Consider the following 14,696-nt stretch of genomic DNA (forward strand, 5'->3'; position numbering starts at 1 on the left):
TTGGACTGGGATTCTGGGCCCTGTTATCCTCAATACAAACCGCCTGTGAGTTTGAGGAAGTTACCCAAAAACCAGCTGTTTGGGGATTCTGCAGGAAACTGGCTGGAAAGTTTGCAACTTTAAAAAGTCCAGTAACCGGCTAGGGGTTGGGGGGGGGGAACTGAGGAAGGAGGCTCCAAAAAGGCACAGGCTGGGGATTCCGGAGGCGAGAGGGCAAAAAGGTCATGAATGAACTGGGGATTCCGGTCTGCACATGGTGACTGGGGAGGCTGGTATTTGTAGTCCCCAAGAGAGACGTGGACGATCCGGGGTAGAAAAACCGAAGAAAACCGAAACCCGGTCCCTCTTCCGCTCCCTTCCTTCCCCCCCCTCCTCCACCAAAAGTTACTCTCCCCTAAAGTAACTTGGCCAAGGCCTCTTCCTCCTCTTGCTGCGCCCTGCTTTCGGGGGGGGGGGGGGGTGGAGGAGGAGGAGGATCCCTTCCTGCCCGCGATCCTCCGAGTCTCCTCCTCCCAGAGGGCCAAATTCTTCCGACTTCCCGGCCCGGCTTTGCCCTGCCCCCCCCCCGGGGGGGGGAGACGATCGCCTCCCTCCCTCCTTCCCCGCCGAACGGGCCCCGGGGCGGACAGGGGGGATCAATGCCTCCCGGGCGCTCCCTCTGCCCCCGATCCCAGCTTGTCTCGGCTCTTCCCCTCTCCCCTCGCCTTCCCTTCGGGGCGGGGACCCTTCCCGGTCCAGCGGAGAGGGCAAAGCAGCCCGGAGGCGGGCTTTGAGGGCGGACGGGCGGGCGCCCTGGCCAATGGCCGCCTATAAAAAGAGGGCCGGGGGGGGCGGGCCGTCGGCGCCCTCCCCTCGTCCTGTGCGGGGCTTGGATCCTGCCTGCTCGCCAGCCCGGAGGTGAGCCTGCGAAGGGATCGCGGTGGAACGGGCCGCCGCCTTAGGATCGCGCGCAGGTAGAGCCTCCTCCCCCCCGGGGGGGGCTTGCGCCCGAACGCGGCGTTCCAGCTCCGCTGGGCTGCCGGGCAAGCGAGGAAGCCGACCGAGTTGGCTGGGGGTGGGTTGGGGGGGGTCCTCGGAGGGTCTCCCGCGCCCCATCCCATGACCCTCCCCCCCCGACGGTGCTTGGCAAGGGAGGCGGGATCGGGATCCTCGGCATCTCCTACACTTTTTCCCCCCGAAAAAAAGTTACTTTTTCCCCCACCCACCCCCCGCCGCTTTTGGGAGGGCGAAAGGGGCTTATGGATTCCCCCCTTTTTCCGATCCGCTTTAGTCGGTGGGTGGGTGGGTTTCCTCTTGGTCCCGATCCCCTGCGCGGGGGCGCAAAGCCGCCCTCCCTCCCCCCCTGGGGGGCGCAGAAACCCGCAGGAAAAAGGACGCGCCCTTGGCGGCCGCCGGGCGTGGCGTGGCTGTTGGGTTCTCCTTTCTCCCCGCAGAGTAACGCCCGTTGCTTCAAAGGGGCGTTACTTCGGCGTTAACCTGCCCAGGCCCCCCCCTCGCGAGCCGCTTTGCGCCCCCCCCCGTCTGGTTCCTAGCCTTGAACCCGCGGGCCTTTCCTTGAAGCTGCCCACCAAGGATTCTGGCCCATGAATTGCAAAAAGGGAGGCAGGATGAGGCCAGGCTGGGCTCTTGTTTAAGGGACACGATCCTGGCTCTTAACAAGGTTGTCAAAGCCTTCCTGGGCTGCCTTCCAGCCTGGGATGACAGGATTTGCAAGGGGCAGAAGAAGAACAATCAGAATCAGAATCAGGGTTGGACCCAGTGCTCCACCCCTGGCTGAGGGATGCTGGGACTTGTAGTTTTTTTAAAAAGTAAAGTTTCGAAGTTTTGTGCACGCCTCTTGGTGCGGCTGCAGAGCCCCTCTCTCCTCTGGTGCTTTTGGGGGGGGGGGAGGTGCTTCCACAGGGCAGAAGAAGAAGATGATGATCTACTTCCATGCCATGTAGCATCTTTCCAACTCCTTCGCTCTTGCGACAGTGGTTTCAGTTTCTTCCCATGTAGTACGTAGTGCCTTCAGGCCTTCGCCGCGTTATTCGAGGGCATCCTTCTTGTCGTCCCCCCCCCCCCCCGGTAGGTGGGTTTACAATTATTCTCCATACAAAAAAAGTGGCCAGCCCATTCATGTCTTCTGCGTGCGACCACGTTATGAAGTGGACACGAGCTTCTCCTTTGGAGCACCTCCTCGTTGGTAATGGGATCCAAATATTGGGTCTTTAAGATTCGGTGGAGACACCTCGGCTGGAAGATGCCGAGCCTTTTGCTGAGACTTGCTAGGCCTGCCGCCTTCCAAGTCCTGCCAAATAGCTGGGGGGGGGGGGGTCACCATTGAGGCAGACACGGTGGGGGGGGGGCAGAAGAAGAAAGACCTTCTCGGTTCCCCCTCTAGACAGCTCTTGAGATGAACGTTTTGGGGTGAGGGACCCTCCCCTCCAGCCTGTGTCCACAAGCTCCATCCCCGAGCTCTGACCGATGTAGTGGTATTTACTAGAGTGTTAACCAATCTGTGTTTCAGGTGTCCCCCCAAAAAAGGCTGGTCCCTTTCTCCTTCCTTCGGTGACGCTGCTGGCCAAAGCGAGGGATCGTGTCCCTCTGACTTCCTACAGGATTTTCTGTTCCTACCGTGTGGATTTGGCTTAGTTCTCATCCAGGTGAGCAGCCCGCAGAAACTTTCTTGCAAAAAGAAGGCTGGTCTTCCAGCTGACCTGCTCATTACCTACCAGCCAGGAGAGAGAGAGAAAAAAAGGAGATTTATTTGGGTAAAGCTCCTACTAGCAGATAGATAGATGCAGGACCTCCAAAGGAGTGAAGAGGGAAAGATTTTTTTAAATTCAGGATTTTTAAGGACAGGGTGTTTCACTGCTGTTGTAAGGTTGCTTTTAAAAGGCCTTGAAGGGTTGTATGCATCATTCATTATGCATCTGTTTCAGTCCAATAATTTATTCAACGGTGTTTTAATATTGCAGTTTAGTGGTTTGGGGGCTGTGTTGTGTTTTAAGCCTCTCTTGCTGAGCCGCCGGAAGTCCTGCAAGAGAAAAAGGTCGGGAAGCCATCGAACGATCAATAAAAATTATGTTGCAGTTATGAAGCTGGCATGATCCAAATATTAAAAGCAGAATGGTTGGTTTGAAGTGGTTTGTAAATGGCCGGCTCATTGGGAGTGGCCTCTATATGAAGAGGTTTGCTGAAGTTTGGCTTGTCTGAGAATTTAGCATATAATTGGAGACTGACAAGAGAAATAGGATGTTTTGGGATCTCATGGGGGGGGAGCTTTATTATAATTGCATGTATTGTTTGGCTTCGCTCATCCGCAGGATTGTGCTTATGGGCTGTTAAGATGCAGCCGACTTTTAGCAACCCTGATAGGGTTTTCGCTGACTTGAATTAGGTCTCTGGCTGCAGGGCCAGAGTCTGGGAATTGGGTTCCCCATCTTTACACCCCAGTTGGGGTGTCATTGGGCAGACGGCACATTTCCAGGACAATCCCCCCCCCCTCCGGAATAGAAGGATGAACTGCTCCTGAGCATTCTCTCCTTGAAAATCCCTGGAAAGGATCACCCTAAGTCAGAATTGGCACAAAGTTACAATTAATAGTGTTACTAAGGCATGTGAGCTATTTAATGGCTAATTTTTCCATTGCTACTCGTCCTCGTGAGCTTCCATGGCCGAGCAGGGATTCGAATCCAGATCTCCTCCTAAATCCTAGTGTCACAATCTATCCCATTTCACCACTCTGTTGGTGGTTGTGGAATTGTAAATATTCCAGAAAAACTTTTTGTTTTGCATCAGAGGGACTATTAGAAATTCCAGTGTCTGTTCACCCCCCTGGATAGCAAGCAAATTAGTTCTAAAGAATATTTATAACTAATTAGTTATAAAGCAAATTAGTTATAAAGAATATTTATAACTAATTAGATATAAAGCAAATTAGTTATAAAGAATATTCCTTACTTCCCCTGAATTTGGCTGTTCCATTTGCTTTATTAGTAGGTTGGGAGGCTGGAAATTTTTAATGATACATTATTACTATTATTGTCTTTTAAAAAAACACCAATGTGAGATGTGTTAAGTCTGTTTGTGCTGGATTCGGGTGGCCTCTTGGAATTGCTGCTAGGACCAGCTGAGAAGACCACTTAGAAATGATGGATCTCCCGTGGTTAGAGATAACACTTTCAGCTCTTCTTTGGGGCCGGGCCCCACCCTTAGGCAAAAGCACACACAAACATTCCTTCTGCCCATAAAGAGATCGGTCGATCTGGAAAGCTCACCTTTTCTTGTGACCTCGGCTTGGCCGAACGGGATGTATCCAAATGACGTTTTCGCCAACATCTCCCAAGGGAAGGGAAGAGGGGCATAAAAATGGGGGATCCTGACCCAGGTTTTTTGAGTTTAGCACGGACTGCTAATATGGGCTGGATAAAGAATAATCACTGTATGCCGTCAAATCGGTTCCGAATGACGGCAACCCTTTTTTTCCCCCAGGGGGAGAATAATCCGAAGTGGTCTTCCCCTTTCCTTCTTCCGGAGTTGCCCTGGAATGATGGTGCCACTGGCCCAAGGCTACCCAGGCTGGCTATACTCCGAAGAGTCCCCGGCTCTGAAACCGGAGACCCAAACCACTGAGCTATCCAGCCTCTTGTCTGGGGCCGGATAGACCTCCCTTAAAAAGGCCCTGCTTGGCTTACTCCTCTGAGCGGCCTGTTAAACCTCAACCTTTGCGGCACCCGACGCCTCCCTTCAATCAGGTTTCTGTTCTAGAAAGGGAGAGATGATTGAGAGAGACAAGAGAGGCAGGATCTGGCTCACAGCGGCTCCATCCTTGTGGTCTGAAAGCCGCCCCCGGCTTGTTCCCCCCCAGCCTCGGCAGCCATGTCTCGGCCTCTGACCGACCAGGAGAAGAGGAAGCAGATCAGCATCCGTGGCATCGTGGGCGTGGAGAACGTGGCCGAGCTGAAGAAGGGCTTCAACCGGCACCTCCACTTCACGCTGGTGAAGGACCGCAACGTGGCCACCCCCCGGGACTACTATTTTGCCCTGGCCCACACCGTGCGGGACCACCTGGTGGGCAGATGGATCCGCACCCAGCAGTACTACTACGAGAGAGATCCGAAGGTGAGACCCACGAGGGGAGGCGTGGAAGGGCAGTGGGGACGGTGGAAGGTAGCCAAGGGAAGAGCCTAGTCCGTCTCAAAAGGGCGGCTTTTGCCTCCCACATCCATGAAGCAAGTTTTGGGAGTCCCACAGCACTCTTCCTTCAGGAGGAGGAAATGTTCTGTGAGACCCTGAACCTTCCACTGTGGTGGGCCGGGCCGGCAGACGCTTTACTCATGACGTTGTTTTGTGCTTTAGTGTCCAGAGTTCTTTAATTCAGCGGGAGGAGGTCAAAAAAAAAAGAGGTTGGAGAGGGGAAGATTGGTAATAAACACAAGTTGCTGGAAGATGCGGGTTTTGAAGCTCCATTCACACAATACGGCCCTGTTGGAGGTGCTGGCTGGAATTTAAAATATCAGGGGGGGGGGGGGCAGAGGAGGTGTCCTCTGCCACAACTGAAGAAACCTTGTTTCTGGGCCCTGAACCAACTTGGTTGCCAGGCTGGGTGCTTTAAAAGGCAGCTGGACAAATTCCTGGGAGAACTATGTGACCGTAAATTATGTCCAGTGCCTGAGCAATCAGTCTTCCTTGTGTGTGTGTGTGTGTGTGTGTGTGTGTGTGTGTGTGTGTGTGTGTGTGTGTGAGAGAGAGAGAGAGAGAGAGAGAGAGAGGGAGAGAGAGAGAGAGAGAGAGAGAGAGAGAGAGAGAGATGGATGACGGTGGCCATTTCACACTTATCTTGCTTGCGGTTGCCCACTATGAACAGAATACCGGGCCAGACTTTTTAATCTAAACCTTACGGATAAATTTAAACAGCAAACAGAAGCTAGACCTCATGAACTCCCAGAATTCCCACTCAGTATAAGTGGGCGGGCTAGAGTATTCTGACCTGTGCAATCCAAAGCCCCCCACCACCACAAAAAAACAGAACCACCCTGAAGTCCCTTTCCCCATATAGGCGAGGAGCCTCAAGGCACAGCGGTTAAACTGCAGTACTGCAGTCAAGAATCTGCTCAAGACCTGAGACTGATCCCTATGGGCTCAGGCAAGCAGTTCAGGGTTGACTCAGCCTTCCATCCTTTCAAGGTCAGCAAAATGAGCACCCAGCTTACTGGGGAGGGGGAGTACTAGAGGCACCCTGCATCATTTAATTGTAAATGACCCAAAGACAGCTTTAAGCACTACGGGGCGATATAGAAGCAGAACACTTTCCTTTTCTTAGAATAAATGGAGACCACATTTACTGTCTCCCACTCTTCCCCTGTGTAGAACAGCAAAAGGTGTTGGCCATTGTTTATTTTTTTTAATCCTTGAATTCAGTGGTCCCCAACCTTTTTGGGACCGCAGACCAGCTGAGCCTCTGAGGAAGGTGGGGCACCACCACCCCCATGCTCTTGCGTACGGGGGGGCTCTGTCTCTGTGGCCCTGTCCGGCTCAGGCCATGGACCGCCCCCGGGCGGGTTGACGACCCTCTGCTTTAATTTATACTCCTATACGCTATTTAAAATACAAGCGAAGTAGCTTACAGTAAGTTTGTTGGGAGACCAGAAACAAACAAGGCAGGAATAATTTGACGCACACTCCTAGCGGTTGAGTGCCAGTTTTTAAGGTGACTTTCCGTTTCTCCTTTACTTCCATCTATATCTCTTGTGCTCTTGTCTCTTTAGGGAAGGAGAGAATAAAGGCATTTAGGCTCAGTCCCAGCCTCATTAATTTTTTTCTTGTTGACCTCCTTGATACCCTGGCCAACCCTGATCCGTCCCTGGGGCCTTTGAAAAGAGTTTCTCGGTCTGAATCGGAAAGGGTCGCTCCGGACCAGGCGGTTGATGCTTCTGAGCTTTTTAGCTCTGCGTGCCCCTCCTCTCACCTTTTCTGTGTGGTTTGTGCCATTCCTGCTCTCACCTGGTTTGGGGCACCTAAACCTCTCTGTTTATAGGAGCTTTGTCATTGCTATGGGTTGTCAAGTCTTCTCCAGTTGACGGCCGCACCATGAATGAGCTGTCTCCAAAAGGCCTCGTCCTCAACAGCCCTGCTCGGATCTTGCAGACTCAAGCCAGTGGCTTCCTTGAGGGAGTCAGTCCATCTCATCTTGGGGTCTTCCTCTTTTCCTGCTGCCTTCTGCTTTTCCCAACATTATTGTCTTTTTGCAGAGAATCCTGCTTTCTTAAGATAAGAATGTAAGGCAGCCACGGTACCACCAGGCGTGGGATTTTGCGGCTTTGCTAGAGGTTGAAGAGGAAAAGAAAGAGGCACTGCCAAGCATTTTACTTCGATTCAGAAGGTGGAAGTTCATCCGTACCATCACGCCTTCTAGGGGGAGGCCACCATTCAAAAAATCCTCGTTGCCACACTTCTGACTGGGGGGGAATAAAGTCATTGGCTAAGGTTATAGAACAGGAGGAGGAGGAGGAGATGTTCAAGATACTTTGGGTTACAAAGCCTTCCGGCATAAAGAGAGATGTGCCGGATCAGACCGGAGGTTTCCCCACCCTATCCAGTATTCTCATCACACAGAAACAAACTCGGATCCCTATGGGGAAAAGGGACAAATCTGCTCTGCATTTTAGTCTGAACTTTACTGAAGTTACCCAAGGTGCTGATTTTTTTCCCTTCAACCTAAGCTTGGATAGGATCGTTCCTATAAAGTTCAGACTCGGATCCCAAGGGGACCCACCTTTCCTGTGAAATCGGAGTCTTGCCACAACACACACCCCCTTCTTGCATCTCCCCGCAGCTGTTGCCAAAGGACCGACTACCCTGATTCTAGATATATTACATAACCCTCGTGGCTACTAGCCATCCGTCGCCTTATCATCTGCGGATTTGCCCAATTCCCTTTGAAAGCTGTCCACCTGGGCGGCTGTCACTCCGTCTCACTGTCCCAAATCCCATAATCCTCTATGCTGAGATGAAGGCAGTTTCTTCGGGTCTGTCCCGGAGCTGGCCCCCTTTCTGTTTGTTGTGCAGCAGAAGGGGGGGGGACCTGCGTTATCCCCATCGTCTGCTCTGTGCCAGACCAGAAACAAACTGAAATAGCTGAAATGCAAGAGAACATGGTCGTCTTCTTGGACAACTCAAGGAGAACCATCTTCTGGATCAGTTTTAGATCCCGGTCAGTCTTCAAGGGCAACCCCCTTTAGGGTGCATGACAGGAACCCATAAACGACTCAGGATCTGCAGCCTGTTGGTGGTCAAGTAAGAAGGCAGTGGCGTATGGGTTAGCTAGTCGTCTAGTCTTCAAAGCATTGGAGTGTTAGAATATAGCAGATTTTTTTTCTCCCTATAGAAATCTTGCAGAGAGCCCCCTTAAGTAAAGTCACCTAAGAGCCATCGGTAGCAACACAGGCATCGTTTTGTGGTTCGATTCCCCCAACAGGCATTGGACAAAATCCTTGGTACAATCTACGGTTGAAGGTAGAACTCGGTTGTCTTCCCGCCTCTCCGTAAAGTGAATCAGCACCTTTGTTTCTTCCAGAATCCGCTGTAAGGCTTTTAATAATGCTGTCAACACCCTGCACACAGATGGCCTGGCCCAACTCATTTTCTTCTTATTCTTTTTTTTTTTTTAAAGGCTGGGGAAAATCTTCAGCCAAAGAAGGCCGATCCTAGAAAGCGTGGAGCTGTCTGCTTCAGCAAAAAGATAAAGGAATCTGTTCTTTGAATTGGATTGACTTAATGATCTCTTCAGTTAATTTTTGACATTAACAGCCTTTAATGGGGCTTTAGCCTGGTAGATTAAGGTGTAATCCCGTTTGTGACATCAGATGGAATCCCTTTCAGAGGTGAGGTTTCCTGGCTTCCTGTGGAGAGCCTCACCCCATAATCTTCTGGCCTCTCTCCCTCTCTCTATCTCTCTCTTTCAAGACACTCATTTGTCTCAAAGTCTGACTTCAGGCCATATTCCTCCCTTTCCCACACCACCACATGCTCAGTTCCGAAAATGCCACCTTGGTCCCCATCGTACGGCCACTTACGATTGTCGCCTTCTTGATTTATCAAGTCAGCCTGGACCACCTTTTCCTGCAGGTGTGTCTGAAGATCACTATATTTCTGATTAAGAGGTGAATAAATCTTTGAAGGGTTACTCTGTGCTGGTACATTAGGCAAAAAAAAATGAAGTCAAAAAAAAGGTTGCGACACGTTAAAGACTGTTATAGTTTACAGTGAGCTTTCGCTAACAAGTCCACTTCTTCAGGCATAAGAATGAGACTACATGGCAAGTATTTGTACATGGGATCGTTGCTGGAAGAGACTGTATGTTTAACAAAGAAGCTGTTTTTCCGGGCACACGTTGATAGTGCGGCATTTCACACCAAGCAGTGACCTTTAAGGCCCTGGTTGATATTCAGTTGTTCCCCTCCCAGGAAACATTTTTCTGTAAGTGATGACAAGGATTCCTGGGTCAATTAATTCCAGGATCTCGATGGGACCTGGGAGAGGGCCTTCTCTGTGGCTGCTCCTTTAGACTGTGGAACTCCCTCCCACTGGAGGCCCGCCTGGCCCCATCTTCCTAATTCTTATTTAAAGGAGTCACATCTGGTGCTCTTAAGACTGTGGAACTCCTTCCCACTGGAGGCCCGCCTGGCCCCATCTTTGCTGTCTTTCCGCAAGCAGACAAAACCCCTTTCTCTTTAGGCAGACGTCACCTCAGTGACTGGCAGCTACATGAGTGACTTTCAGATGGATTCTTATGCATGACTGCTCTGACTGAGTCTTTAGGGTTTACTATCTCTTGGAGTGGTGTATGTTTGTTTCTTTTAAAATTTATTGTTTCAGCTTGAATACAGTGGTGCCTCGCATAGCGAGGTTAATCTATTCCGGATTAACCCTCGCTATGGGAAACATCGCTGTGCGGAAATAAAAAAGCCGTAGAAACGCATTGAACTTTGTTCAGTGCATTCCTGTGGCTTGAAAACTCACCGTTGTGCGAAGTTCTTCCATAGCGCCGCCATTTTCGCGCTCTGGGTAAGTGAGGGCAGGGCGTGAAAATGCGGCGGGGACCTTCTGGCAGCCATTTTGGAACCGCCGATCAGCTGTTCTCCCCCGCTTCGTTATGCGATATTCACTAAGCGAATCGCTTAGCGAATATCGCAATGCGAAAAACCTCCATAGGGGCCATCGCTGAGCGAATGCTCCAGCGATGGCCCAGAGCCCCTCATTAAGCGATTTAATCGCTCTACAGGGCGCTCGTTATACGAGGCACCACTGTATTCTCCTGTAATGATGTAGACTACCTTTGTATACACATGGTTTTCAGCTTTAAATGTTGTCTTTCAACAATAAAAGTTCCGCCGTGTCCTTTTTAAGGAGAAAGGTGGAGTAAAAATATTTTAATTCAAATAAATAATAAGGCAATTAGCATACATGTGGTTATTTCAGAAAAAAACACAGCTGGGGAATATAGGAGAATACAATACAGTGGATTCACCTGGTCAGTTCTTCCGCTAAATATTACAGTCCCCTGTATTTACTTGAGAAAGGCAACCTTCTGCTCCTTTTTGCCTTACCTGTCCAGCTCTTACAGGTGGGTGGATGGTAGAATTTTGTGAGTTCTCTGTGTGGTTCTCTTCCTCTTAGATCCAGAGCTTTGAATACTTCATTAAAGTATAGCTTTCATTGGGCGGGTGCGCCCTGTTGACTTTGGGGGGAACGGAGCCTCCCTGAATGGCAAACAAGTGAAAACAGGTTTGCCCCTAGACTCTGCTGGGGTTATTTTTTTCTGCTGCCAGAGGCTAATGCAGTTACTCCCCTGGAAGCTGTTGACTTAAAGGGATGCTTTGTGTTCTTTACAAAATCAAAGGCAGAACAAATAATCACTGTCGCAAAACTGCTGATCCTGCATGAGTCAAGCCAGGTTTATTTATATATCCCCTTTTGGCATTGAACATATCATAAGTGGGTTCAGGTCAGAGGTAAATGGCAACAGGATTCTGTAGAAGAGAGGTTCCCCAATGACTTCTGTGTCTCCATGCATCTTTGGCAATTTTCCTTCCTTCCTTCCTTCCTTCCTTCCTTCCTTCCTTCCTTCCTTCCATCATGTCCTTCCTTCCTTCCTTCCTTCCTTCCTTCCTTCCTTCCTTCCTTCCTTCCTTCCTTCCTTCCTTCCATATCCCACCCATCTAGACTGAAGTCTACTCTGGGCGGCTGGCCCCGTCTTTGCTCTCCCAAACTACAGTGCCTTAAAGCTAACCCTTCAGGGTCTGAACATTAGTCTTTTAATAACATTTTAGTGGCGAGATCCAGGTATGATCCATCCACAGTTTTGGATATTGCATATGAACGGTGTCTTCTGCATCGTTAAGCTTTCTGTAAGCAGTAGGCGAGTTCTGTGAGTTCATCCAGGAACCCAGGCAGACTTTTATATGAGCCATGCTAACCCAGATAGGTCTCAGCAAAACTTGAAAAAGTCGCTCTTTTTTTTTTTGCCTACAACCCTGAGAATCCTCTAAGCCGTCTAACTTGTCCAAGCACTCGGTCCCAATCATGGAACTGGCACCGCCCAACCCTGGACATGGGGGGGGGGGAATTTACCTGCCGTTTCTCTTTTCTTTTTCCAGAGAATTTACTACCTTTCCTTAGAGTTCTACATGGGCCGGACTCTGCAGAACACCATGATAAACCTTGGATTGCAAAACGCCTGTGATGAGGCCATTTATCAGGTACCGCTGCTGTTCGGATTTGGGGGATTGCTTGTTTGCATGCCGAGTCCAAGAACACACACACACACACACACAGAGAGCCTGGACTGTGACTGGGGGATGTTCTTGAGAAAATGTCCTTCCAAAACCCAACAAAGAATCTTGTTGCATCGTAAAGACTCGCCATTTTTCTTTGCCGGAAGCTTCCGTGGACTCCCTGAGATGGCTTCTTTGTCAGGCGCTTGGGAAGAGTCGCGCGGTTGGTTTGGCAACCGTGGGTTAACAGGGCGATTCCTTTGGCAATGACATATAAAAAGTTCCTAGTCAGAAAAGTTACTAGTCATGCTCTGGTTTGAGGTGGAGAACCTGGCTGCATTAACACCCGTGGTGGAGGAGTTAAGGGGGCCTTGACTTGCAACCCACACTTTCTTAAGGCAGGATATCCATGATGGTTGCTATGGTTGTCTTTTCTACATTTTCACAACAGCTGCGGGATCTAGACCGAGCTGAGAGGAGAAAAAGACTGCTCGAAGTCACTGAGTCATAGAATCACAAAATAATACAGTGGTGCCTCGCTAGACAGTTCCCCCGCATGACAGTTTTTTCGCTAGACATTGACTTTTTGCAATCGCTATAGCGATTCGCAAAACAGCGATTCCTATGGGTGAATTTCACTGGACAATGTTTGGTCCCTGCTTCGCAAACTGATTTTCGCTAGACAACGATTTTGACAGCTCCCTCTGTGCTCGCAAAACAGGTGTTTTCAGGACCTAAGCTTCACAAGACAGCTATTTAAACAGCTGATCAGCGGTTCACAAAGCGGCTTTCCTATGGCCGATGTTCGCTAGACAACGACAATTCTTCCCCATTGGAATGCATTAAACAGGTTTCAATGCATTCCAATAGGGAAATGCTTTTCGCTAGACAATGATTTTGCTAAACAGCGATTTCAGTGGAACGGATTGTCATCGTCTAGCGAGGCACCACTGTAGAGTTGGAAGGGGCCTATAAGTCCATCGAGTCCCATGTTCTCCTCAGTGCAGGAGTATGAATCAAAGTAGACGTGGTAGTTATCCAGTTTTTTCTTGAATGCCTCCAGCACTAGAGCACTCACACACCCCCAGGTCCTTGATGCCATTGTCATACTGCTCTAATAGTCAAGTTTTTTTCTGATCTACAGCTGAAATGTGGCTTCCTTCAACTTGAGCCCATTGGTGCGTGTCTTGTACTCGGGGTTGATTGAGAACATTTCCTGCCCCTCCTCTGTAGGACCATCTTCCAAGTATTTGAAAAATGATATTCTCTCTCTCCCCTCCCTCTTCTTTTCTCGAGACTAAACATGCTGAGTTCTTCCAGCTTTTCCCTCCTAGGGACTTGATTTCTAGCGCCCTGATCCTCCTGGTTGCCCTCCCTCTGAAGTTGCTCCAGGTTGCTGTTGGCATCCTTCGGAAGGTGAATCAGCTTCACAGCTTGAGGAGGGACTTGAACCTTGGCTTCCTGAGTCCTAGTTAACCCTCTGTAACCACTAGGCCACACTGGCTGTGGTTGCCCGAACGTGGCGCAAAAATTCGCCATTCCCTTTGCAGGTGGAGATAATATTTTTGTACCCTTGTTTCAAGGGGCATTACCCACCTGCCTGTGAATCTACCTTGAGCTGGAAACTTAATTTTTAATGCCCCTCCAAAGATGGGCTAGGTATTTACTTCCGATATTTAGAATGCCTGCTTTTTCTGCAGACTGTCAGAGTCTGTGTGAATGCAACGTCGGCGGCTTCCCTTCCAACAACAGGCCTGAAGGAAATTCGTCCCGCCTGTTCAGAGAAGGCCTCCTTCCCTTAAGTTGGGAGCGGATGTTGTGGTTGCCCGCTTTGGCTTCCCGACCGATCGCTTCTGCTTCCCCTGCAAGAGCAGGCAGTAAATTGGTGGGGAAACCGGGCTCTTACCGAACGCCCGAGTCACACCATCTCGCCCAGTGTCGTCACTTAACGATTCTCCAGTGTTCGAGGGGTTCTTTCCTTGCCCTTCTGGAGATCCCCGGTATTAACGTGGCCGTCTCCCATCGGAGCACAAATCAGGCCTGACCCTGCTTAGCTTCCCAAACCAGGTGAGGTCGGTGTGTTCTTGGTGATACAGTGGGGGCACTTTCCTCTGTGCAATCCACTCCCCTGTTGGCATAACACAGTGAGGTTCTGTTTTGCAAATCTAACACCAAAGGGATCTGGTTCCGTAACAGACTCTAGTCGTTCCAAGGTGGTCTGGAACATTTTTTTGGTTTTGCAAATCTGTTGGGAAGGTCAGGACTATCTCAACCGGTTCAGACAATATACGTTTTCCCTCCTTGCATGCATGCACGCACGCACAGAAATGATTCCCTCTGTTGCACCGAATGGATGTTTGAAGCCACAGCTAGTGATAAGGACTGGAAAGGCATAGACGACAGACATGGGCCTCTGGGCTAAACCAACTAGCACTTTTTTCCTGGGTCTGCTTCGAACAAACCCTTCCCGATCTTCCAGGACAAATCGTGCGGTTCCATGATGGCTTTGAGCTTGCAACTCAGGACGATTTTGGAAAGTTTGGGCCTCTTACAGGCCAATTCCAGTTTTTTTTTTTAAAGCGGCCTCCTTCAACTGTGGTTCCAACATAATTCCAAGAGCGTTTTGTTGTTTCTCTGTGTGGTTCTTTAGCTGGGCCTGGACATAGAAGAGTTAGAGGAAATTGAAGAAGATGCTGGCCTGGGGAACGGAGGTCTCGGCAGACTTGCAGGTGAGCAAAAGGGTCAGGCCTTGCTGAGAATATTTACAGTGCAGCCCCACTGATCCCCCCCACCATAGGCTGCTTACATAGGGCCTAGAACGACAAGAGTTTTTTCTTGTCTTGAAAAGAGAGCAGGAAGTGTATAGGTAAAGGACAGACAACTGTCTCTAGTTTGTTCCCATCTCTACTGGACAGTCACTCAAGCCCAGAAAAGCCC

General features: G+C 50.0%; 1 protein-coding gene across 2 annotated transcripts in view; it reads left to right on the forward strand.

The window, feature by feature from the left end:
- Nucleotides 1-841: 841 nt before the first annotated feature.
- PYGL (glycogen phosphorylase L) overlaps nt 842-14,696 on the forward strand; it is a 54,316-nt gene continuing 40,461 nt past the window's right edge. The window contains exons 1-5 of one of the 2 annotated variants that reach the window (XM_078384236.1): nt 842-953; nt 2,510-2,645; nt 4,853-5,106; nt 11,643-11,744; nt 14,410-14,488. In XM_078384236.1, the coding sequence (XP_078240362.1) occupies nt 4,864-5,106; nt 11,643-11,744; nt 14,410-14,488 (424 nt within the window). In that variant the 5' untranslated portion in view covers nt 842-953; nt 2,510-2,645; nt 4,853-4,863. The remainder of the gene's footprint in view (nt 954-2,509; nt 2,646-4,852; nt 5,107-11,642; nt 11,745-14,409; nt 14,489-14,696) is intronic. The other variant, XM_078384240.1, reaches the window with a different exon arrangement.

This window comes from Pogona vitticeps, chromosome 1 (genome assembly GCF_051106095.1).
Source record: "Pogona vitticeps strain Pit_001003342236 chromosome 1, PviZW2.1, whole genome shotgun sequence".
In the NCBI taxonomy this organism is placed as follows: Eukaryota; Metazoa; Chordata; class Lepidosauria; order Squamata; family Agamidae; genus Pogona; species Pogona vitticeps.